The sequence below is a fragment of the Sarcophilus harrisii genome, chromosome 5 (assembly GCF_902635505.1).
Source record: "Sarcophilus harrisii chromosome 5, mSarHar1.11, whole genome shotgun sequence".
Lineage (NCBI taxonomy): Eukaryota > Metazoa > Chordata > Mammalia > Dasyuromorphia > Dasyuridae > Sarcophilus > Sarcophilus harrisii.
The window spans coordinates 21,669,420-21,695,918 of NC_045430.1; the positions used below are offsets into that span (position 1 = coordinate 21,669,420).

Sequence of the window (26,499 nt, forward strand, 5' to 3'; positions counted from 1 at the left end):
GAGGTTACAGGTCACAGATTGCTTTGCAGAACGCATCTATCGGCTTATCCATACTCCCTAAACCGGTAGTTGCCTCAGAAATAAATGCCGAACAAGGGGGCCTCATGCAGGAAGTGGCCTGTTAGGGTGGGCTTTGGAGAAAGATTACAAGAAGCGGGCAGGAGCAGGACGGGGGATGCGGCTTGCACAACGCCTGGCAGGCGAGAGGCGGAGGTGCCCAGCACAAAGCATTCGTTACGTTTTAAAATGCAGTCTCCGCAGTCTTTCCCGGGGGGCTGGACGGGAGGAGAGAGGATGTGTAGGAGAGCCCGGGTTCAGACACTTACTAGTTGCGCGCGCTCGGACAAGTCGCTGTTTAGGGGGCACGCGCAGCAGGTGCCCCCAGACTTGTAGGGACAGCGCTCAGCCCGGCGCAGCGCGTGCGGGAGGCGCCGGGGGATGCTGGAGCCAGGGCTCTCATTACGGGGTAGCCGGGCGCCGCTCTAGTGAGCGAGCCCCGGCTTACGCCCGCACAGGCCGGGGCCCCCGCGGCGCCCGGCCTCCCGAGCTGCGTCCGGACCCCGGGCCCCGGCGGTTCCGGAGGGAGGGAGGCCGGGGCCCGCACAGGCCCCCGGGGACGCGGCCCCCTCTCCCGGGGACGCGGCCCCCCTTCCCGGGGACGCGGGCCCCCCCCCCTCCCGGGAACGCGACCCCCTCCCGGGAACGCGACCCTCCCGGGGACGCGGCCCCTCGGAGGATAAAGGGAGAAGAAGGGGCTCCGCCCGCCGCTGACGGGCTGGGGCTTTCGGCGTCCATCCCTCGCGCGCCGGCAGCCTGGCCTGGGCTGACTCGGGCTCAGGCGCGGCGCGCGCAGCCCGGGCCGGCGGGGGCGGGCTTGCGGCGGGGCCCGCGCGCGCCTCGTGGCCCGCGCCCGCGCGCGCGGAGGGCGGGTGACCGGGCCCCGGGAAGAGCGCGGGCGCGGCGCGGCGGAGGCGGCGGCGGCGGCGGCGGCGGCGCGGCGGCGGCGGGAGGGGAGGCCGGGCCCTGGAAGCGGGCCCGCGCTGGGACTGGTTCCTTCGCAGCCATTTTCCGTCCAACCAAACAGCCGATTGGAGACGGGAGCCAACCAGGGCTGCAGCGGAGGTTGGTGCCTGCCTTTCGGCCAATGATCGCGGCTCGAGCCACCCGCCGCCGCTCGAATGAGCTGTCCGCCCGCCGCGGGCCCCTCACAGCCCGGGGCCGCCCTTGTGCCGGCCGCCCATGGACGAGGCCCGGCGGCGGGGCCTGACGGCCGCGGCGGGGCCTGGCGCGGCCTGGGGAGGGGCGCGGGCCGCCGGGGAGAGGGCGCCCTCCCCGCCCAACGGGGCGCCGACCCCCCGCGGCGCGTCCCCCGCCACGCTGGCCCCGAGCCCGCGGGGGGAGGGGGCCCGGCCCCCGCTTTGTCTCCGCGGGGTTAAAGGGAAGAGCGCGGGGGCGGGCGCCCTCCTCTCCTGGGGGCTCGGGGTGAGCGGGGCCCCGAGGCCCCCCCGGTGGCTCAGCGGGGGGAGGGGGCGCCCCGGACTCTCGGTCCTCCGGAGGTAGGGGCCCCTCCCCCTGGATCCCCGGGGGACGTGGGAGCGGGGCCCCGGGCGGGGAGCCCCCGCGCAGCTTGCTTGCATTTGTGTTTCCAGCCCTGGCGCGGTGCCGGCGCATAGTAAGAGCTTGAGCGGCGCTTGCTCCCTGGGGGTCGCGGGCGTTGTAACTTCCTTCCCCTCCCGCCGAGGTTGGGGTAGGTCGGAGCACTGGGGTGGGGGAGAGACCCTCCCTCCCTCTCTGACCCCTCGTGCGGCGCCCACCGTTTGCACGCTTTGTCAGCTTTCGGGGGTGTTGGGATAAGTTTCCGGGTGTCGGGCTCAGGGTGCTCACCCCCAGGATGGGGGCCCTGGGCCCCGCCCCCAAATCTCACTAGCTCTGAGACTTTAGACGGGGGGAGAATGACATAATTGGTTGCTCTGTAACCCGGCGGGTTTCGTGCTGCCCTGGTTGTGGCGGTCCGAGGGGGGCTGCCCCAGCCTCTGCAGGAGGAAGGGGGGCCGCTCCCCCAGGATGGGGGGCGCGGGCTCTGGCTGCCCCGCCGCCTCCTGCTCGGAATCCCTCCTCCCCCCGGCTCAGCGGTTTGTTTCGGTGAGAGTTTGTAACCCGAGTCTGGAAATTGGTCTGCTTCGGTGTGACGGGTCTCCTTTGTGATCGGTGCGCTCCCGTTTAGGCCTCCCGCCCCGCTGCGGTGAGCCAGGGTCCAGGCGCCTCTGAGGAGAAGCTGGGGGGGGTAGAGGGAGTCCTTTCGGAGGAGGGGGCAGGGCCGGAGCTGCCTCTCTGCCTCCCACGACACCCCGATTATGTGCAAAGGACCCTCGTGCTTTGGGGTGGTCATGGAGGGCAGCTGGGGCCAGGGATGGGAGCCGGCTGGGAAAGACCGGAGGCAGGAGCTGGGGTTTGCAGAGAAGGAGCCGAGGCCAGAAAGTCTTCCTCGGCGGAGGTGCTTGTGATTAGAACTTGGATCTGGGGCAGCTAGGGGCCGCAGGAGCAGCCGAGACAGGTAGCACTTCCCGGCTGTGTGACCCTGGGCGAGTCACTTAAGCCCAGCTGCCTCAGGGAATGAAAAGCACTTGGATTTCTCCAAACCCTGTGCTCCTGGCATTGGAGAGCCTTGGCTCCAGAGCGGGAGCAGGATCTTCTCCCCAGACCTAGAACGCTAGATTGAGGCCTTGGATAGAGAGGAGCAGGAAATTAAAGCTTTCCTCTCCTTTTCCTAAGCCTCTAAGATGAATAGGAGTTTGGGAGAGAGGGGTTAAAAGGCTGAGCCCATTGGTTGGTGGTCTGTGCAATCAGGAGACTGTTTCCCTCTCTTCCTCCACATCTCTCCCCATCTTCTTTCAGTTACTTTGCTTTAGCTCTTACTCCCGATTGTCCAGCCCTCCAGGGGCTGGTCTGTATTTGGGCCTGGCAGGGGTTTCCTCCACCACACCTAAAATCCTTCCCCAGAACAGAATATGAGGGTATTCCATTTGTGGCCTTAAATATATTTGTGCAGTTAATTCTACATTAGTTGGACCCCATCTCTTTCTCCTCCCCCTTTTGGTATGGAGGAGAAATTTGGGATGTGGGTCCCTTGTCAACCTTCCCAAACTGTAAGGGTGACTTTGGCAAAGCAGACTTTTAATTGAGACACTCTGGGTGAGAGAAGCAGCATTTCTTAATATCTACAAAGGATATTTTCAAATAAAATGTTGTTGGGGGGAAAAAAATCTTGCTGGGAAAATGTTGAGTAGTATCTGATCCTTTAAAACAAAAATGGGGGTGGGGGAAGGCAGACCCAGAAGTCTCGTAGACAATAAGGATATTCCCAGAAATTTTCAAAATGTATATTAAATAGCGCTCAAAGTCTAGCCCAGTGACAGTGTGGTTTGATCAGCATTCTAATGTGGAAAGTAACAATCAGGCAGGAATCATGAGCTAGATTGTTACCTCTGCTTGGTGCTGAAACTTTGATCAGCTTGCTGTGAGAGGCACTTATGCCTTCCCTGTAGCCCCTGTACCTTAATTTAAGGATTATCTTGTTGCAAAATCCTGGTTGTTAGTGCCAAGCAAGGAAGACTGCTGGGCTAGTGCTTTTCTTAGATAAAAATTTGCATTTCTTCAGACATTAAACAGATGTGTGAATTCCTTTAAGCCTTTATATAGAACTCATAGCTTCCTTTTTTAAAAAGAACAAACTATAGTTGCACAAAAATATACATTGATTTTGTGTTCTTTTAAAAAACGAGGCCTGCTGCATGAGGCAGGAGAACTTGGTTTGGCCTTTTTTCTTCAAGTGTAGTGAGAAAGATTTCTGATGGTCATGTAAACCAACTCCACCCCTTCCTCCTTTTATAGTGGAGGAAATAGGTCCAGAAGAAGTAAGGTGACTTGCCCAAGATCACTAGTTAGCAAGTGGAACCAGCATAATTTGAACCCAAGTCTTGTGATTTTTAGATTTAAAATCCTTTCCATGAGTTTTTGAAGGTCTTTGTTCTGGGAAAGTTTTGGTAAGCAGATGAAACAGCATTGTGTTCTGGCTGGGGAAATTGGGATGGGGGGGGGATAAGGAGGACCTTGTTTCCTAGTTAGTCAATTAAGAATGAAAAGGGCATTATTCCATAAGCAATTAGGAAATTACCTTTGCATATGTAGCACATTTCAAAATGCAGCACATTGCTATTTAGCCCTTTTTTTTTTTTTGTTAAGAGAAAAAAATTGTTTCATTTTTGCTTCTTTGACAAATGCATACTAAAATAATGAAAGTCCTAAGAACTCCATATTCCAGTAAGAGAGGTTGGTTGGAGCTTTGTGTATTGGAGAGAGGGGACTTTGAAGTGGGAGTGAAAAATGGAGAAGATCCAGTTCTAACTAATCTTTCTGCTATTTGTTCTAAGACCAAGGAGCTGGTTAGTTAGATCACTTCTGTCATAGGACAGTAAAGTGTTACTTTTAAATCATAAGCTGAATTTCCTTTTCTAGTATTTTGTTTTAATTTTTGAGCAATATAAACATCTATAAGATTTAATAAAACTTCAAATCTTCATGTTCTGAGGTTTAAAATTTTTTTCCTTTTTAAGTTTTCTTGCACTCTCACCTGAAGGGGATTAAAAAAAAATTTCCAGACCTTCTGAATGATGAGGAATTGGTGTCTTCAGTGTTATTTGTAAACAGCTGAGGTCTAACTAGATTCTTAGAGATGGGAAGGGTCTTAGAGAAAGTTACACAACCCACCTCATTTTTCAGTGAGGAAAATGTAATAGGGTCTACCCTGTCCCTTGCCTCCCAGGCTGGCCTTCTTTCTGCTATTCCAGGTTCCCCTGTGATTTTGTGTCATCGCTGTTTCTGGCGGCTTTTGCCTCTGGTGGACACAAGACGAAAATCCAGGGGTTTGTTGGAACAGTTTTAGGGGTGTCATTTTTTCTAAAAGTGTCTTTATTCAGCAAATGTTTGAGTACTGATTTGGGCATTGATACCATTCTAGATATGCGGAGAAGTTGAGGAAGAACAGAAAGCAAAAATGAAGAGCTGTCCCTACCTTAGCATGGTTTCGTGCTTTTTGTTATTAAGAGATGCTGGAGAAACTTTGGTTTATATTTGGCTCAAAGCCCAACTGTTCTTGACAAGCTCACCATTTGGGGGCTCCTGTAGTTGTTTATGAAGATAAGATTAGTTTTAAAAGATTTTTTATTGTTCATGGAAATATCCATACAAGTATTTAATAACTAGCTGGGACCTCAGAGATGCAGCAGACAGGACAGAAAGATCTGGATTCCAATCCCTACTTCCACACATTGTCATCTCCCTGACTCCCTCATCTAGTACAAAGCTTAAATCACCTCTTTGGCTTATTGTGAGACAGTAAGCCTTAAAAATACTATGTAACTGAACTAATGAGGGTGGTTGGAGTCACATTGTTTTGAAAAAGTACTTGTTGAATGGCTTTTAGCTACCTATCACCAGTCTGGGCATGTGACATAATTCCTATGCTGGGAGAAGGAATTCCATCTAAGATCATGACCCAGAACTATTTCAATGCTAAACTCTTGTGTTTTGGGTTATAAATGAAGTAAAGAATGTAGAGAAAAGAGATGAGCCAGAATAGTCAATGGAAGAGGTGTCTAGAAGAATGGTTCCCATTTAGATAGATGGCAAACATCCCAGGAGCCTGAGACACTATGGGCAATGGGAGGGAAGGGGGCACTGTTTTATTAAGGGGAAAAGGGTGGGAAGTTAGTGAATAGATCTTCCTCATGAGAAAGCTCTGGATTGTAGAATGCTAATGATGGTTGGCTAGGATGCTGACAAATATTAGGGTGGGGGGAAGGGAGCAACAGAGGGCCTACAGGTTCTTGAGAACCAGGAAGTGACATGAAGAGTAGTTCTAGGAATGTGCCTTGCAACAGTTAGATGGGTTGGAGAAGGAAGTGACTAGAAGCATGAGACCAGTTAAAAGAACATTAAAATCATCTTGGCCACAAAGATGCAGCTCTGCATTAATGTGATTCAGAGGATTGAAGAGGAAAAACCATGGCTTTGGGATGCCTTTTTTTTGTATATCCCACTTGTTTGATCACTCTCGATTTTGAATCCTTCCTTGAAACCATAAGAAACTTAAAAAGAAAAAAAAAACAAATTGATATGAAGATTGTCAAAATTGGAGAAGGCTGGTGATACACTTCACAGAAATAGGACAGTGGAGTAAAAGAAGTTAGCTTTATTAAGAAAGGTGATTTGGGATTGTTAAGTTTTCAGTGATGATCATTTGTTGGACGGAGGGGAGGGAATTCTAGATTTGGAATTCCCGGGACCATGAAATTGGATGAGTTCACTAATGAAAGTGAACGTGAAAAGAGAAGGAGAGAGAGAATGGCTACATTGAGGAAAGGTGTTTAGCCAGGGAAACAGGAGAATGGGAGTGCAAGCAGGAAGAAACAGCCTTATGGTCAGCCAGGGAGATTTTGTAAAAGCCCAAGGATGAGCAGTGTGTTCACTATCATGCTGGATTGAGCTAGGATTGGATGGTGAACTGCCAGAACAGTTTTGTGTATGATGGAGGTCTGAAGTGGGGCCGGGAGCCCTTGTGTTCCAGGAGTTATTAGAAGAAAGAACTTAAAAAAGAAACAATTTTTATTCATCAAGTATTTCAAGTTTGTTTTGTTTTTTTTAACCCAAGTGTTGTCCTTCTAACAACCAAGTAAAGTATTCATATCCCCATTTCACTGATAAGGAATTTAATATTAATAAACTCAGCAGTGAAGTGACTTTCAGTGTTAGGTCTGATCTTCACATGAAGATTGTCTGCCTCTGAGACCATTGGGCTTTCCACCAGAATCACACATTTGAAGGAAGAAAGGATGGCGCTTTAGGAGAGAAAGAATCTTTAGTGATTTGCAGACTTTGAAGAGCTATAGAAATCTGAAGTATTTTTAAGGAAATAAAAACTAGACAGTACAGTGGATAGAGCATTGGCTGTGGAGGAGTTCAAATGTGACTTCAGACGCTTAACACTTACTGGCTTTGTGACCCTAGGCACATCACTTTATCCCAATTGCCTGGCCACAAAAAAAAAAAAAAAAAAAAAAAAAAGGAAGGAAAATAAAATAAAAAGTGTAGATTATTGTGGGCTTGAGGACCTGAAGGAGGAGAATAGGCAGTCTTTGTCCTGTAAGTAGGTTCAGATGGGCAGGATAAGAGAATTCTTTTTCCATGATTGGAGAGGATGGGAAGAGAAATGTAGGAGTAAATGATGGAAGAATGAGCTAAAATGGAACATGTAGTTCTCTATGCCATTTGAAGGAGAGAGAGCCAACTAAGCAAGGGATTATGCTACCAGACAGTTTAAGAATGACACTTAACTTCCCCAAAGAAGTCATTCTCTGATCAAATTCCCAGCCTCAACTTTTGATTTTTAAAAAAATTTATTTCAAGGAGTATTTTTGAACTTGAAAAAGATCTAGCCCGTTTTGTATTTTTAAGTCTTTGTAGATCTAACTTCAGATTTTTAAACAATCATTCCCTGAGTAATGGAATACATTTTAGTTAGGTGTTTACTGTGAGCAAAAGTAATTGTGATCCAGAGGAGGAGATGAGACAACTCTCAGAGCTTACCTTCTCACCTTCCTCACTTGGGGTCTATGCACTTTTTTATAATGTTGGTAGTTGTAATCAGTTTCCTCTATCTTCCCAGGAAGGTAAAAATTGTATTCTGAAAAGGGTCTGTGGGCTTTGCCGGCTACCAAAGGGATCCCTGACATAAAAAGGAGCTGGCTATAATCATCTACGTCCTTCCCAAAAAATATGGATTGCTTTGGCCTAGGAATCACAGTGAATGACAGTTAATCAGAATATATTTTCATGGAGACATAATGTTCCAGACCCAGTACAATCCCTAATGTTATTTCTCATATCAATGTTTTATTCTATTGCATGGAGCACCTATCTCCTATTATGTAGAAGGCTTTTATCTTTTAAAATGCTGGCCACATTTCAAACCTCTGATATCCATAAATTACATTTCTTAAAGACTTTTCGAGCTCTGATAAACAGAAAAAATAGCTAGATTGCACAATTAAAGGTTTTCTGATCCTAGGCTTGATTTTCCCTTTAAGTTATAAACGAGTACAAGCAGTAATCTTGACCTTTAACTTCACATTTGCTACTGGAAGGTGTAATGACACTTTTCAGTGTTGCCTTGAAGATTGCACTCAGCTTGTACTTCTCCAGTGCCTGCTGGATGCCAGGCATGGTGCTAGACTCTGGGGGTGCAGCAGTCCCGTCAGAAGTTGGCACATTCTAATGGCAGTTGCAGATAAACAACAAAACCGAGAAAGGGCACGGAGTCCCAAGCACGTGGCCCTTTGGGATGAGGTTTATCACCTAGAAATAGCCATGATTAAGGTGTGTTGTAATTCAAAGGAATAATTAATGATTTGTTAATGGTGTTTCCAATTTAAAATGCTAATTTCAAATCCTGGAAAAAAGTCCTGAGATGCTTGAGGAATTATAACTTTAATGTGCATGTGGATGGATTTATTGGAGATGAATAACTCAATTAGGGCGGCTGGAAGGCACCTAGTCTTATCATGCCCCATGGTGGCCTAAGGGAGATACTTAGGCACCTCCTAGGACTAGGAATGATTTTACTTTCTTGTTATACTGTACGAAGTAATTATTTGCTCTGCTGCACACCTGCAGGTTTGCCTTTTATTCCTCTAAGTGAGCTGCCAACTGCAGCATTTCCTGCTAGGAACACCTAGAAGATTGGTCCAGTCACTGGGTAGATCACAGATGAGCTCATTTATGCCAGTGTTAAAGGTCAGTTTGCTTTTGATTTTCTCTTCCATCAAGCACCTGGAATTATCAGGGTTACCTCATGTTTGGAGCTAATGAAGATCTTGTCAGCCTTGGGTTGTTGATATGGTTCTAGACCCAGGCCACATATTTAGCAGATAATTGAATTAATAAAATGATCACATTTGCATAATTCAAGCTTTTGATAAAAAGTTTCAGTGAAGTGCTATAGTCCCTGAAGTTTCTTTAAAGAATCTGCATGCAATAGAACGTGGGGAATATGCAAAAGGGACCGACTTGTTCCTTTGACTATTCCGACGACACCATTTTGGGGTTCTGATGCTCATAGATTTTAAATGTATGTTATTTTGTCTCCTCGTGTGTGTTGGTTACATATGTCCAAAGGCATGAATACTTTAGTCCCAAAGAGTTTTTTGGCTTTTGTGTCATTTCAACGTGGTGGTTTTTCTGATAAAGAAATTGGAAGCAGAATACAGAGACTGGAAAGAGGATTGGACCCAGATTCAAATCCTAGCCCTGTCACTTATCACTGGTATGACTTGGGGAAATCTCTTTTTCTCTCTGGACCTCAGTTTCCTCATTTATAAAAATGAAAGAATTAGACTCACAGAAGAACTCAGAGGTCCTTTTCCAGCTGTAAATCTGATTCTTTGATCCTTGAAAAATTAAGTGACATCACCAGTGATTTGCCTAACTTTTAAACACGTTTTAAAAGTGCCTTTTAATAAGGTTGAAAGTCTTTCCCAGACTTTTTCATTAATCATTATAGCAACCTAATATAGTCAATGTTATTATTTTAAACAGCTGAGCAAATCAAAGTACAAAGTTCTCGGTTCTTGCCATAATGTTGTGGCTATGGAAGATAATATGTGTTTGTCGACTTATGCTAAAGGTGTCCCTTGTCAGTAAATTTAGGGTGTTCTTTTCTTTGCACAAGACTGGGAAATCTTGTATCTTTCTTATTGAAGTTAACCTAAAGCCAAAATAAAGAGGCTTCTCTCTTTTTAGCAGATTTGTCTCTCTAGCAATTCATTTTTTCCTTCTAGACATGAGGCTTTTTTTCTCCCTATTTTTTGGGAGGAGTCTTGTTGGGGTTTTTTGAATTTTTTTTTAAACTACAAGCATTGCTATCTAGTAGAATGAGTAATGGGTTTAAATTCTTGCTCTGCACTGTATAACCTGAAGCAAAACACTTAACCCTTCTGGCACTCAGTTTCCTCATTTATATAATGATGGGTTTGAACTAGATAGATTTGAAAGATTTCTACCAGTTTTCTGGAGGGATTTCTTTCTGTGAAATTATACAATTCAACTGATTATCTGTTTGAGGGGTCTGTGGTAGGATTGAGAAGTATTTAAAGGTAGAGTGGAAATAGTTGAGTATATCAGTTTCCTGTAATCTCTACAAATAATCTACTTTGTGGTCCATAATTCTGTTAGCCTTTGCTTCCCAGGAGAAATTCACTTTTTGATCAGGAAATAGAAGGGAATAAAATACCCTGTGATCTTGAGCTAATATTGTCACTCAGATTTTTAGCCTTACCTCTGAACATTTTCCATAACTTTGTCCTTTTTCCAAGCACCTGGTCTAGTCTCTTGATTCCTTCAATAAACATTGGTTCTTAAAAGGTTCTGGAGAAAATACAAAGCCAGACATTATTTTTGCTCTCAAGAAACTTACAGTTAGGCTATGCAAAATGCAGAGATTTTAATGATTCATAAATATTTGTTTTTTAGAAATCCTTTATTTCTAAGAATTTCTTTAAAAATTCTTTATTTCTTAGATATTGCTATTCTGTTCTTCACTAAATTCCTACTTAGCTGCTGATCATATCAGGTGTCATGGAGAAAGGAAATCAAAAGTAGGTGTCAAACAGCAGCATTGGTTGGATCTGAGTGCCAGAAATCTGTTGAGAATATCTAGTAGCCCTTGTGAATCTACAAGGGCACGGGGGCCTGCCTGCACAAAGGGAATATTTTTTTTTTCCATTTTTGTTTTTTTTCTCGATGGTATTTTTCCAAATTACAAGTAAAGATAGTTTTCAACATTCATTTTTGTAAGACTTTGTGTTCCAAATTTTTCTCCTTTCCAACCCCCCTTCCTCAAGACAGAAACAATCTGATCTAGGTTAAATATGTGCAATAAGGGGCAATAATTTTGTCTTAAGTGTAAAGGTACTGGGGAGGGATGGTATAGGGAAGGGAGCAAGCATTTATTGTATGCCTCTTGTGTGCTAGACACTGTCTTAAGACTTTCTAGAGAGTTCATTTGATCCTTTCAACTACTATAATTATTCCTATTTTATGATTGAGGAAATTGAGACACATAATTCCTAAGTGTCTAAGGCTGGATTTGAACCCAGGTTGTCCTAACTCCAGGTATAGAACGCTTATTCAAGGTTACCACTCAGATGTGCCTGTTAGCACATCAGCTTAGTGCGGTATTCATGTTGAGGAGACTGAGGCAGGTGTGTCAGGGACACAGGTTATTCAGAAGAAAGAGGGTAGTTTTTCTTTTGCTTTCATTCCTATCACTTATTTTCCAGGATCAGGAAGTCTCTAGGAGTGAGGAAATAAATAAAAAGGTTCCCTGGGGAAAACCACTAATACTAATGCTTAATTAGGCTTAAATCTGCTAACAAGTCTAATTGACCTCTCCACTGACAGCTTAAAAGCACTGTTTTACTCCCATACTTTGTACTTTGTAATCTTTCTATATAAGTCCAGTATTGAAAAAGTTTTTTTTTTTTTTTTGTTGCTGTTTGTTTTTTTTCCAAATAGATGGATGGAGATAGTTCGACCACAGATGCATCACAATTAGGAATTTCAGCAGACTACATTGGTGGCAGCCACTATGTGATACAGCCTCATGATGGTAAGAAAACTGTTGCTTAAAAAGTGTGAACTCTGTTTCATTGACATGATATTGTCCCCTCCCTTCCTGCCTGCGTTTTCTTTATTTTTCCTAGCTATTTCATAAAATTCAGGAATATCTAGCAGCTAACAATGTGATTTTAACAGGTTCTTTAAAGCCAGAGTAGCATTCTATAAACAGTTTCCTCTATTCAGTTAAAAAGCACCTACTGTGGCCTAGGTACTGAGGATACAAAGATGATGAAGTAGTACCTGCCACTAAGAAATTTATATGTTACTAGGAAGAACTCGGGAATCCATTAGAATTACCTTCCCTTTTGACTTGTGTGTCTTCTTTAAAAAAGAGAAGTGTTGATGATCTCATTGTTTTAAAATTCATACTCTGCCCACGAATCAGGGTGGTACTTTGGAAAAAGATGGGAAACTGAATTGGCAACTTTGTGTCCTGCATCTTTACTGTTAAATCTTATATCTGGTTTAGGCAGATTCCTAATATATGCTCTTAGTCCCTTAGTTTTAATGTCTACTTCTTCTTGGGATGGAATCATTTGCGTGTGACATTAGCTAACCGATCTTTGCCCAAAATAGGAACTGAATGCACATATAAAGTCACAAAACAAAGTTCTATGGCATCTTTACAGTGAGAGAGGGTGATGCCTTTTGAAAACAAGTCTAGTCCAAGATAGCGATGATGATAGCCCTGCTTTAATACAGCACTTTGCAGTTCACAAAGCACTTCCCTCATAACAACCTAGTGAGGTAGACAATGCACGTATTATTCTGTCCACTCTATAAATGGTCCGGTCACTAGGTCCAATGACAGTTCAGAGTTGAGAGAGAGAGATTACTGTCAATTGGAATGAAGAGGGAATGTTTCATTAGGGAGCTTGGTGCTTGATCTGGGCTTGGAAGGGTGGCTAGACTTCAGGCAGAGATGGCAGTGGAGAAAAGCAGGGTAGGTTCTAGGTAAAGACAATGGCATGAACTTTTGTCAAATTTAGAAATGTAATGAGTGGTTATCTCTAGCTCTCTAGCCCAAGGGTCAAGAATAAACCATCAAAGTTCCTGACTTTACTATTGAAACCTTAAAAAGACTCTTCTGCTGCTGCAACAAACACCGAATTGCCTTTGGTTTTAAATTATCTTGGTTGGTTGGTTGTCCTTCATTCTCGAAAAGGACCAAAATTATCTTACTTCTTTAGATACAGAAGACAGCATGAATGATCACGAAGACACAAATGGTTCAAAAGAGAGTTTTCGAGAACAGGACATCTATCTTCCTATTGCCAATGTGGCGAGGATAATGAAGAATGCCATACCTCAGACGGGGAAGGTAAGTGAGGCAGGAGATCCAGCTGTGCCACAACAAATGCACCCTCCGTTTTCTTGTTAGAGCTTCGAACCAATTTTTAGTTACTCGGTCTTACATGGAACAAAAGAGTTTCTTAAAGCTAGAATTATTGTCTTGAAACAGCGTACTGTATATCCTTTTAGTTTTAATCTATTTTATATTCTGTTTTCCTTTAAATGTCTTTAGTTCAAGTATTGGGAAGAGATTTTTTTCCCCTGAAAACCCAGTAATTTAAAGTTCTTTTTTGAAATAAAAGTATTCTTAAAGAAAAATTAGGTAAGTTGCTGTGAAAACATGAAGGTTGATGGTTTCAATAGCTGGAGTTTGGCAGCGTTTGTGACAAGGTTCTAAGTCTGTCTGGTAGACTGTAGGGTGACCAGAGTTCTGATTCTAGTAGGGCTAATGAGACAGACCTTGTTCATCTACAGAGGGAAGTCTTTGAACTGGCTTTTCTTTTTAGAAAAGCTTACCCTCTGTGTGACCCTGGGCAAGATCCAGTTGCCTCCGAAAAAAAAGAAAAGAAAGAAAAGCTTACCTCCCTGAACCCAGTAATAGCTACCCATGATTCTGACTGTGTACATTTTTTTCAAGCAGTTGCCAAAGTATGGCTTGGTGATTTTGCTCTGTTGTTTGTATGTGAAATTAATGAGTTTCAAAAATCTCTGTCCTGATTAAAAATGAAAGATGAAGTCTAGTTGCAGGTCCTAATTGAAAGAAAATGTCTCTCTTCTGCTCTTAAAGAAAGCTAACTGGAGACCTGCTGGCTGACAGTTACAACCCATTTTATCTGAGTGCTCAGCTGCTATTGGGAGCCAGAGGATACCAGGCAGTTTTGAATAGGCTTGGGGGGAGGGAGGCGGACTCAGGTGGTTCTAGTCTTTGCTCTCCAAATAACCTATTTTTTCTGGGAATTTTCTCTTGTCGATTCTGTGTTTATGTACTGCTTATTTACTGAGAAAAAATCCTCAGTCATCTACAGAGGTGTACACTTGAAAAAGCTGTGTGTGGGCAAGAGTTATTACTGTCATTGGTGGTCAGCTCTCTAATAGTGTGGCCCACATGGCTGAGCCCAGGGCTTCCTGGGAGAATCTTATCTTGTTCAGCTATCTGTTCCCAGTGCCCTATGTGCCTCTTGTCATCCCTGATCTGCTCAGAATATTCTGTTCTCTTAATGTACATTCAGTCACTGGTTGAGCTCTGAAAGGAAAGAAAAGCACCTGTTTTAAATAGGTCATGAGAATGGCACTAACTCTTCCTCATGATGAAAGTGCTTTGGGTTTTGGATTTTTTTTAAACTAGTGTCTGTATATGTGTGGTAGGAGAAGCAGAGGGGCCCTGCTTTGTGCGGTTGTGCTTTATATTCCAAAACCCCACATCCAGCCCTGCCTCTATATTTGAACTTGGAGGCTGGGCAGCCACCAAAAGATCAGTTCAGGGGACTGAGAGTGCTGTACCAAAGTCAGGGACCAAAATTCACAACATCATCTGGTGCCTCTTGTGTGACATTGGGCAAAGTAGCTTAAGCTTTCTGGGACAGCTGCTCATCCATCAGATAAAGGGAATTGAACTCTTAAGTGACCTCTGATTCCCTGCTGGTTCCAAATCAAGGATTCTTGACCTCCTTCGTGTCCCAGACTCTTTGGCCAGTCAGACCTTACTCAGCATAACATTGGTGATCCTACAGCCTTATTAAAAATTTGTTTTAAATTTTTTTCCAATTACATGTAAAAACAATTTTAATATTTGTTTTTTTAAGATCTTGAGTTCCATATTCTCTCTCTCCCTTCCCTCACTCCTCATTGAGAAGGCAAGCAAGTTGGATATAAGTTGTACATGTGCAGTTATGCAAAACACATCACTATATTAGTCATGTTGTAAAAGAGAGTAGAAGCCAAAAAAAGAAAAAAAAATGTTTTAAGCATGCTTCTTGGGACAACTATAGATGGCACAGTGGATAGAACACCAGCCCTGGAGTCAGGAAGAATCGGAATTCAAATCTAGTCTCAGACACTTAACATTTCCTAGCTGTGTAACCCTAGGCAAGTCACTTAACCCCAGTTGCCTCTCCAGAATAAATAAAAAACTATGTTTCTGATTGTACACATATAAACTATATGAAAATACTAAACCATTTTAGGGAACTTAACATTTTTTAAAATGAATGTTTAAAATTGCCTTTTGCTAGTAACTGGAAAAAAATAAAGTACTGTTTTTAAAAAAGTGTACTTTGATTTGCACTGACTCCCTCAGTTCTCTCTCTGGACATAAGTAGCTTCAGCACGAGTTCTTTGGAATTCTCTTGGATCATTATATTACTAAGAATAGTTAAGCCATTCACAATTGATCATCCTACAGTATTGCTATTAATTGTGTTAACTTCTGATTCTGTTTACTTCACTTCTATTCATTCATGCAAGTCTTTTCAGGTTTTGCTGAAACTGTCCTGCTTATCATTTCTTATAACACATCAGCTTGTTTCCCCAAATGATGGGTATCCCGTCAATTTCTAATTCTTTGCCACCACAAAAAGAGCTGCTTTAGATATTTTTGTCCATATAAGTCTTTTTTTCCTTTTTGTTTTTTATCTCTTTGGGATATAGATTATATACTTTTTTTTTTTAATAGCTCTTTGGTCATAATTGTGATCTTAAAAGAAATAGTCACATTTCAGCCAGGGGTTAGTGAAAATAAAAGTCATTTTTTTTTCCCCACCTAAGTTCTAAGATGTCAAGTTAAAAAATTTCTCCCTAGATAGATCTGTCTACATAGATTATCATTAACATTGACCAAAATGTAAATTCATTATTTGCATAGGAGGTAACTTTACCATAAATTTCAATGAATTCACATTTCAGTCTGTATTTTTCATAGAACTGGTAAAAAAGACAGAAGAGATTAGATAAATTCCAGAGTCACAGGGTATGTGACAGAATGGTTCTGTTTCTTTTTTTTTTTTTTTTAATTATTTCTTGTATTATTGTTTCAAGATTTTTTTTTTTTAATAGCCTTCTATTTACAGGATATATGCATGGGTAACTTTACAGCATTAACAATTGCCAAACCTCTTGTTCCAATTTTTCCTCTCCTTCTCCCCACCCCCTCCCCTAGATGGCAGGATGACCAGTAGATGTTAAATATATTAAAATATAAATTAGATACACAATAAGTATACATGACCAAAACGTTATTTTGCTGTACAAAAAGAATCAGACTCTGAAATATTGTACAATTAGCCTGTGAAGGAAATCAAAAATGCAGGTGTGCATAAATTGGGAATTCAATGTAATGGTTTTTAGTCATCTCCCAGAGTTCTTTTTCTGGGCATAGCTGGTTCAGTTCATTACTGCTCCATTGGAAATGATTTAGTTGATCTCGTTGCTGAGGATGGCCTGGTCCATCAGAACTGGTCATCACATAGTATTGTTGTTGAAGTATATAATGATCTGGTCCTGCTCATTTCACTCAGCATCAGTTCGTGTAAGTCCCTCCAGGCCTTTCTGAAATTATCCTGTTGGTCATTTCTTACAGAACAGTAATAGAATGGTTCTGTTTCTAAGAAAAGTGGGACTCTTGCCTCTTTAGGAAACATGATTTGAACCCACCTCATAGAGAGGTGATATATAGTAATTGGTTTCTGAGAGTAAGTCTTTATTTTCACAGATGGTTTCTGTAAATAGGAGTGTTAAGACTGCCTGCCATTTGCATTCAGGTCTTATATATCCTTGGCCTTGAAAGTAGCAGGTACCACATATTGAGTTGTTCTTAATAAAATTTAATTCAAAGAGAATGGAAGCAGTAGCTATCGTTTGAATAATACGTTCTGTGTGCTACAGTCTTATTTTTATAGGGTGGGTGAGAAATGTGAGGGTTGTATACAGAGATTTACCTGGATTTCTTCTCTTGTCAGATTGCGAAGGATGCTAAGGAGTGTGTACAAGAGTGTGTGAGTGAATTCATCAGCTTTATCACATCTGAAGCCAGTGAAAGGTGTCATCAGGAAAAGCGGAAGACCATCAATGGAGAGGACATTCTTTTTGCAATGTCAACTTTGGGTTTTGACAGTTATGTGGAACCTTTGAAGCTTTACCTTCAGAAATTCAGAGAGGTGGGTAAAATGTTTCCTAAATTGTTGGCTTCAAAGAAAGTCAGTACAACCTTGATATTTCAGTTTATCATATGCATATCAAAAAGTCCAAGTTACATAATCAAAAAGTATACACAGAATTTTTTGGGGGGACATGATCTTTTCATTGATGATTTCCTCTTCACTTGTTCAAGCTTGAACTGAATTGAACAGGAAAATTACAGCTTCTACCTCTGGTCAGTCATTTCTTTCTGTGACAGAAGGAAAGAGAAGTTGTAAATTAAATATGGTCTCTCCCTTACAAATTGAGTTTTTGTGTTGCTTGTCCTTTGCTCGAGTAGTTTTTGTTACCGGTGCACACAATTGGACTAGTGAGAATAAGCTTCTCTCAGAGATCATGTACATTTCTCCAACTCCAGAAAGGGAGTGCGACACTTTGGGTTTTCCCTTGGGGATAGTCTCTTCTCTTGCAACATTGTCTTCTATGTGAAAATTTATTTGTGTGGTTCTGTGACAAGATGGCAGAGTGAGAATTGAAGAGAATATCAGACAGAAGAGATGACAGATTTCAGCCGATCCCAGAAATGAAGCTGGATTTAGCCTAAGACAACATCAGTCAGATTTTTTTTTAATGCTTTAAAAGAAATGAAAAAAAAATTAAATTTTTTTTCCCACAACTTGACTTTTATTTTGTATAACTTCACAAGTGGTTTCTTAATTATGGGTGGGGATAAGGGAGAGAGCCTAAAACTCAAAAACTTTAAAAACAAATGTAAAAAAAAATGTTGTTTTGAATATAACTGGGGAAAAATATTAAATAAATTTAAAAAAATACGAGAAACAAATTGGCCACCAAAAATATGAGGTTCAAAAGGGAGAACCCCAAGAGATGACAGACTGATGTCATAAAGTATCTTAAAAGAATTTGCAGACTTAAACCCATTTCCAAGTCAAGGGGCAAAGTTTATTGTAATAGTAACGTCATTTGAAATGGCCTAAGTTCCAAAAGGATTTAGTAAAGAACCAGAAGCAAGATAAATTTATAGGAAAAGACTGAGACATCCGGTTCTTCATGTCACTAATAATGCTCATTTTGTTGGCACAAAGGTATAAATGAGGAGTGGTCTATTCACTATTGTCTCAGGAACTTAGTTATCATTGAGCAGCAAATTATCTGACAGTCAGCTATGTTTGTAGGACTATCCTGAGACCGGAAGACCTTAGAATCATTAAGAGATTCCTGCTGTATTTCCCCTAGAAGTTGTATCCTATCAATGGAGAAAAGTGGGGATAAATGTAAATAGAAGTGTGGGATCAATGAAATGATGCTTAAAACAACTGAATATGCAACAGAGCAAAATGATCTGAAATAAGGTTTGAAAAGCTTTTTTACAGGTAAAGATCATATACTTTTAAAGAGGCTAAATATTCAGAGAGAAAATTTGAGATCTTTGGATTAAATGCCATAGAAGGAAAGAGAGAAACTTAGTATTTCTGTCTCACCAATAAAACCTTTTAAAAGATAGAGAAATACCATTTAAAATCACAACCATAAGTCATTGCAAATTAAATCTACTTAGTCTAAATACAGGGTTCATAAATAAAATTGATGTTAAAATAAGTACTACTAAAATAATTACCAGATTATTTGAGAGATTTGGCATAATATATACTATTGTAATATGACATCATCCTTCCCAAATTAATATATAAATTTATTGCTACATGATCAAAATGTTTCCTGGATATACTTTGTAGGATTAGATAAAATTACAAAACTGATACAAAAAAGAAGAACTTTTAAAAGATCGAGAATATAAAGTAGGAAAAAGAAAAAAGGACTTTGTATATAGTAGAATCTCAAATCATAATCTCAAGCAGTAATGATAAAAAGTGGAGATCAGTGAACTAGATTCATGAGGTAATACCAGATGCATATACAGCAACTGCCTAGTATAGAATAAATTTTGTCAGAAAACACTTGGATGTTATTTATTCAATAAAAATTGTTGAGAGAACTGAATGGTAGGATGTTGGAAAATGGGAATAGACTAGTAATGTCATACCATCATTTACCGTAGATTCCAAGTAACTTAAAAATTCTATCTCCCAGTCCCTTTAATACTCTTGTGCAACATACTGAAAAACTAGAGGACAAGGACAAATGGTTTAAATCACAGCTGTGAAGAGGGACGTGCATTCTTACCGAGTGGTAACTTTGTCCATTGGAAAGAACATGGGGCTCAGAAGACTTCAGTTCAGATTCCTCCTCTGCTGCTAATTCCTGTTTGGCCTGGCCTCCTGGGCCTGGTCCCTTCATCTATAGGATGAAAGGGAATAAGACTTACCCTTACTAAATGTAGGGTGTAGCTACATAGAGTACATTTGGTTATATGAAAATTTAGAAGTATTTGCTTCCATTTAAGACAAGGAGAGAAACAAATTAGGGGGAGAGGGGAAGAGAAGAAAGGCAAAAATCTTTGCATTTAACTTTCAGGAAAAGTCTTATGTGCACAGTTTATAAGGAATGAACATTTAAAACAGCCTTCATCAGAGGATGAGTGATAAAAAGAACATGAATGAACAAATCTCAAAGGAAAGAACCTTATTAAATCAGACAAGTGGAAATTAGAACTATTCTGAGATCTGTTTGGCATTCATCAAATTTGCAAAATTAATAGAAGAACAAAATTCAGTCAGTATGCATCCATGATCAAATAAATGTGCCCTTTAATGCTTCTATGGCATTGGGTTCAGTCCTCCCTTTCAGAAAGTTCCTTAGAAGGATTGTGCTTTCAGATCTCCAATGGTGTGCACCTGCCCTTTGGCCCAGAAAGTTATTAACAGTGTAGACTATGGTTGAGTGCTGGATTTGGAGCCCGAGGGCCAGAAGGTAAAGCCGAGGCTGTGGGATCTTGTATAAGTCACATGCCCTTCTCTGAGCCAGCCTCAGTGGGGTAAACGAGCTGAAATATTCAGCAAAGTTTCATGTTGTGACGGCGTGTCCAAGTGGGCACCGTATGGTTTGTGACGTTTGACTGCCTTGATCAGATGAAGCCAGGTCGAAAGTTCTCTGATGAGTGCCATGCACCATACATACTTCGTTACTTTTTCTTTTCTTTTTTTTTTTTTCGGTTATATTTTAAGTTCTGTGGTTTTTAAATAATAGGTACTTGCAAAAGTTTCCCAATTAATTAATCCTCAAAAAACAAGGAAAGATCTTTGGAGAGACCTGGAAGCTGCAAAATTGTTGTTGTTCCACACTGTGGTATAGGCATCTTGGAGTTTGAGAGAAGACAAATGATCATTAGCAATTTTTGTGCTTTAAATTTGTCTTAATTCCCTCATGCTTTTGTTTTGGTCATTGGTATTTATTTCTAGAAGTTAAAGTTAATCTTTAAAAATTAAAGGAGAAAAAAAAAAACCCAAACGTTTGGTGATATTCGAACATCCAGAGCAGTCCAAGGCAGCCAGGAGCCAGCAGGTGCTGGGGACAGCAATTGGGTCCTCCGAGGGGTGTGTTCCCCCAGGGCTGCTACTGCTGCTCACAGTAGAATTCCCGGCCCCCTCACTGTGTCTCATTCGGGCTCTGTGCACAACTCCCTTGACCATCTTTGGGTAGAAATCGCTGGTGACTTTTATGCTATTTCTTAGGCACAGTAGTAGGTCATTGTTACTACTTCTAACAAGAAGAAGGGATTCCACTCGTAACAGTTTTCCAGACCTTGAGGATCACCCGTCAGATCTGGAATGGTCCTGACGTAGCGGTCAGCTCACCATTTAGAATGTGGAATTGGGACTTTGAACTTGTTGCTGTGTTATGGGTTGGTTGAGAAATGAGACTCCCAAGAATTGCCTGAGCTGCTGTTTCTGTAGAGAAAATTGGGAACCACACGCTTGAATTTTTTCTTTATGATGTAGGTCATCATAGCATACGATCATAGGTAAAACATTCCAAGGCTGGGGAGTGGTAGGGCACACATTTAACCTGTAGGTGATAAGAGAATGAATTCGTGAGTTTCTTAATGATACAGTCTATTTGTGGCCTGGTCTGCAAGCAAAATTTTGTCATTTTCAAAAGTAACTGAAAAAAACCATAGTTTTGCCAAAATGATCTTGTAATGATTAAAATTGGTATTAGTCTCAGAATCAGTCAGTCTTTTAAGAAATGTTCACATGATCTATTTTGGTGAGGCTGCCAATTTATGCCTTTGGGAAAGGGTCTTTTCTTTCTGAATTACATTTGGCTTTTCTCCAGGCAATGAAAGGAGAGAAGGGGATTGGCGGAGCTGTCACGACCACAGATGGATTGAGTGAAGAGCTCACCGAAGAAGCTTTTAGTAAGTCCCCTCCAGCACTGGACCTCTTAGTCCAGGTCTTGAGAACTCTAGGAAGCATCAAAGGCTCTTAAGACAGAATTGGATGGAACCAAATCAGTTTGAATGCCTCAGTGCATCATGTGTGCCTGGGATTCTGGGGCAAATCTTGAGAAGGGCATTGATGGGGAACTTTCCTTTTTGAGCACAGGCTGTATACCTGGCCTTTCGCCTTCTGGCACTGGGGAAAAGAGTTCTGTCACAAGACCCCTAACCTGAGGCTAAGAACTTGTTTTTTCAACTTTATAAACAAAGACTTATTTAACTATCTCTGAATTGGTTTCCTTTGTAATCTTAATGTATTTTATAATAGGCATTTGATAACATGTTCTGAGGAGGATTTCTCAGACTTTGCCATTGTGGAGGTATGCCAGTCGCATATTTGGGGTTTCCTTGACAAAGGTCCTAAAGTGGGGCCAGATTCTCCAAATCTTTCTATAGATGAGGAAACTGAGGCAGACAAAATTAAGAGATTTGCCAAGTCGTTCAGTTCATGAGTGCCTGAGGCCAGATTTGAAACTTGGGGGGAGACAAATCCCCCCAAGTCCAAGTCCAGCTGCCACTCTGGTGCCGCCTGGCCGCTCAGAACTTCAGTGGATCGCCACTTCAGTGGATCGCCAATTCTGCTAATCTAATCTAATCTGCTCTTAATTTAGCTTTACTAGAGATTTAAGAATGGCTACATTATTCCATAAATTTTGAAAATAGTAAATTTGAGATATTTTAACATGCCCATCATGTTCTAATTTGAGAGTCTCTTAGAATGATTCTTAGACATGCTACATTGTTAATGCTTCCCGACCAGCCCTTGTGCTGTGTGCACGTGGCAGGGAGCAAAGCTCGAAGTCTGAATGCAGCACCTTTGAGCCGGACCTGCAGGAATGGGTGTGGAGACTTGAGTTTTGGGGTTTGTTTTATTTTTTCCCTAAAAGCAAAATTTGAGAAAAACTTCTCACTCAACAAATTAGGATCATTATTTCCTTAGAATGAAAGAGGGGGAAAAAAAACTAAAAAAAAAAAAAAAAAAAAACACCTTGATAACTAGTTATCAGATACTTTAATATTGGTTTTGATCCTTGCCCCTTGCCTTCTGCCTCATTAGTCAAATGAAACTTCTCTCCATAGAGGATGTGGTCTTTAAATTGCCACATTTGGTGACCTTTTGAGGCCCCATCCTTCTCGCTTGCATTATGTGGCCAAGTCCTCCTCTCTGCTCTCTCTTGGTAATCCTCCTTACCTCTGATGACTCCTCAGCCTCCTTTTCTGGGTCATCATATTCATGTATATATATTCTCTTAAGTGTTCACTGGACATGGGATGTACCTCAAGACTCCGTCCCGGGTCCCTCTTCTTTGTCTCTTCTCTACATATCTAGTCTTGATCCCTCTCCAGTCCCATTCTCCAGCCTCCAGTCCCATTCTCAGCAGCCCAGTGCAGACCAAACTGGACAGTTCAAACTCATCTTTTCCCCCAGCCCTAGCCCCTCCTCTCTTTGTTTCTAACTGCCTGGATCCAGCCATTCCTCTGCTGCTTTATGTTGGCAAATACGACCTGCTTGTTCTTCCTCCCTCTCGGGTCCAGTGGCTCACCACCACATCTGTTGGGTTCATCTCCACACCATCTCAGGCATCCGGCCCCTTCTCTGTCACCTGCCTGAGGTAGGTCCTCCTATTCTCTCACAGGTAGCCTCCTACTTGGTCTCTGTCTCAAGTCTTCCTTGCCAGTCATCTTAGCTTACTGCCAAAGTGTAGACTAGACTGTGAACACATCCCCCAGGCTCCCCCAAAAGTTGTCTAGTGCAGGGGTTCTCTTATGTTTTTTATCATGCTTTGTCATATGTCGTAGTATTGACCCCATTGGCATTTTAAACCTCTGGACCCCTTCCTCAAATTGTTTTTTATGTATAAAGTACATAAGGTTATACAGGAAACCATTTCTATTGAAATAGTTATCAAAGTACTTTAAAAAATAATTATAGACTTCAGAGTGTATCTTTAGAGGCATTTGTACTTGAGTCTAAGGGGGCTTACTGGTATACTCTTAGGAACAATTATGCCTATTTGGCACATAAAGTCCTTCATATGTGAAATATTCTCAGAGGATGAGGTGGGTGAACAGCACTTTGTATTTTCATTTCATTTTTGGCTTTTTCACAAGCTCCTTGCAAAGTGTCTGACATGTGGTATATCACAGGTTCTTAGTAAGTGTGTGTTGATGGAGTACCCTGATCTGCTATAGGAAAAAGGGAGGAGGTAGGTTAAGCATTTCAAAAGGGGGATTACTTGTTGAAAATCACATGGCTAACCATTGACAGGACTGGAAACAGAACCCAGGGCTTTTGAGTTTGAACCGTAGGATCTTGGAACTTGATTAGAAAAACACCGTTAATATCGTGCCTTAAAAATATGTTTTGTCTTTTAGCTAATCAATTACCAGCCGGTTTAATAACCCCAGATGGCCAGCAACAAAATGTTATGGTTTATACAACATCATATCAACAGGTATTGTATCTGTTTCTAAAAATTTTATATTTCATTGGTTCTTTTTGGGAAAATGAATAAATGAATAATTTTTTTTAAATGAATGAAATTATCTAGCAAAACAGAGGTCTTGATATAAAAAGTGATTTTTTAAAAAAAATTAATTCTCTTTTCTAGATTTCTGGTGTTCAACAGATTCAATTCTCATGATTTCAAGAAAGTTGAACTGAGAACATAAAAAGACGGGAGAGACACGGACAATTCTAAGCAGAGACGTTACATACGATACCATGGGGAAAAGAAATGTCTCTTTGTATATTAATAGCTGTAATGTAGCTTCCCTGATGCTTGACTAATTGAGGTGTGAATTCTGACTGGAGAATCTTTTTTCATGAATGATTTCAATGGAAAAAAAAAAATTTGGATTTTAAAGGTATTAAAATATTTTTGTTTTGTACAAGAGTTTGTTGCTCTGTATGACTCCTGTATGCATTGTATATTGCGATTTATTACTGTCAGAGATTTGTAGACAGTTTCTTATTTTCATATTGAATCATGTTACTTTTGTATAATTCAAGTAAACAGCTGGGTTAATTCATGATGTTTGCCCTTTTAATAAAATATGAGGGTAGAGTTCATTTTGAATGCAAGTTGCCTTTATTATAAAATTGAGTTGGTCTTGGTTATAAAATTGAGTACTGTCTTGCATGATAACCTTAGCTAGATTTTTAGCTGTTTGACATATTTATTGAAACTTAATTTTTAAAGGATTTTTTTTCTCCTCTTTTTTTGGTAAACCATTTACAACTTAAATGGCTACAAATGTTTGGGGGGAGGTTGGGAACCTTTTATGTAATTAAAAAAACTAAATGTCAATCCCTAACCAAGCATTGTCCAAACCTATTAAATTTAAAGATGCCCTCTGCCCATTAACAGTGTTCACAATTACCAACGCTGTTTATTGTGCCTGTTAATTAATAGGGTATGTTGTTTTGAGTTAGTTGTTGAAGGTCTTCTTTTGGACAGATCTCTCTCTCTCTTAACTTATGAACATTACTTTATTTCATTAATATGTTGAATTTAATTTGGTCATAGTGCTATTGAAGTGACAACTTTTTTCATTTTATGTATGGTTTTTTTTTTTAAACAAAATCTTAAAATACAACACTGTCCTCTTCTAGAAGAATTTTATATAATCTGGTGGCAAATGAGCTCTTTTTTACTTTTTAATTGAAATGTTCAAGTTTCCTGTTATACTAGGGGAACTGTAAGAACTGTTAATGGACACCCTGTGTACAGATATATTTGATGCATGAGTGAGTGAATGAGTGAATGAATGAATGACCTGGTAGCAAGTGAGTGCAAAGTGGGAAAGAGAGGGCTCAAACTTTGGGTTTGTTGTCTCTGTCTTTGCAATAAACTCTAATTAGATAATATAACTTGGTTTAACTTAGCAAACTGCTTGTTCTTAACTTTCTTTTCTTGGTTGGGGAGAGTGTTGGCATTTGGGGATATGACAAGGCTTTTCTAATGAGGATTTATATTTTCTGCCCTGTTTGATAGGGATTAATTGTAGCTCCTGTTTTAATTAATAGGGGCAGCAGAATTGCAGAACAGGGATTTATTTTGGCTAGTAGATGTTTCCACAAGTTAATAGATCTTTGAAGAAAGGTATTCTCCAATGGGAGAAGTGATTTTTACACCATTTGCCCTGCCCAAGAGCCTCCAGAGAGTAGTTTGCCTTCCTGTGGTTCCAGTGCCATTTGAGTCATTAATAGATAACTAATATTTCAGTCTATCTGTGGTCACCATCATTGTGTATGCTCTGAAAACATGCACCTGTTCTGTCCCATGACACTCCCAAAATGAAACCTGTGGGGCTTCTTGTCTTACTCTCCTTGATGTGATATGGATCGCTGACCCACATCAAGAGACTAGAATTTAGTCCCTGGTCAGAGCACTAACTTCTGGGCCTGGGTCCTCTAATAAGCTGGCCCATATGGTCATCGTTACCCATAGATAATTTTTTTTTTTTTACTTTATAAAATACATTTAATTTTATTTTTATTATTATTTTTTTAATAGCTTTCTATTTTCAAGGTACATGCAAAGATAGTCCTTAACATTCACTCCTGCAAAACCCTAAGTTCCACATCTCTCTCCCTCTCCTCCCTGCATCCTCCTCCCTTAGACATGCAATCTTAATAAACATATTTCCACATTTATCATGCTGCACAAGAAAAATCAGATCAAAAAGGGGGGAAAAAAAGAAAGAAAACAAAAAGTGAGCAAGCAACAAAATGGTGAAAATACGATGTGATCCACACTCATTCCCCACAGTCCTGTCTCTGGATGCAGATGGCTCTCTCCATCACAAGTCTATTCGATTTATTCAATTTTGATTTTTAGCGAATTATTTTCTTCAGTTAGCTTTTTTCTCTCCTTTTGCATTTGGCCAGTTGAACTTATTTTAAATGAGGTGTTTTG

The 26,499-nt window shown here is 41.3% G+C and overlaps 1 protein-coding gene across 7 annotated transcripts; it reads left to right on the forward strand.

Moving 5' to 3' along the window:
• Nucleotides 1-992: 992 nt before the first annotated feature.
• Nucleotides 993-25,448, forward strand: NFYB (nuclear transcription factor Y subunit beta). 7 transcript variants are annotated; one of them, XM_031940785.1, is made up of 8 exons: nt 993-1,122; nt 8,731-8,850; nt 11,629-11,722; nt 12,924-13,054; nt 16,980-17,177; nt 21,415-21,496; nt 23,954-24,033; nt 24,190-25,448. In XM_031940785.1, exons 2-8 carry the CDS (start codon nt 8,824-8,826, stop codon nt 24,220-24,222), a joined length of 645 nt encoding a protein of 214 aa, XP_031796645.1. In that variant the 5' UTR covers nt 993-1,122; nt 8,731-8,823; the 3' UTR covers nt 24,223-25,448. The 7 variants fall into 7 exon arrangements, with proteins under 7 accessions (XP_031796645.1, XP_031796650.1, XP_031796648.1 ...); XM_031940788.1 differs by lacking the exon at nt 993-1,122 and adding an exon at nt 1,568-1,672; XM_031940787.1 differs by lacking the exon at nt 993-1,122 and adding an exon at nt 1,780-2,242.
• The last annotated feature ends 1,051 nt before the right edge of the window (nt 25,449-26,499 follow it).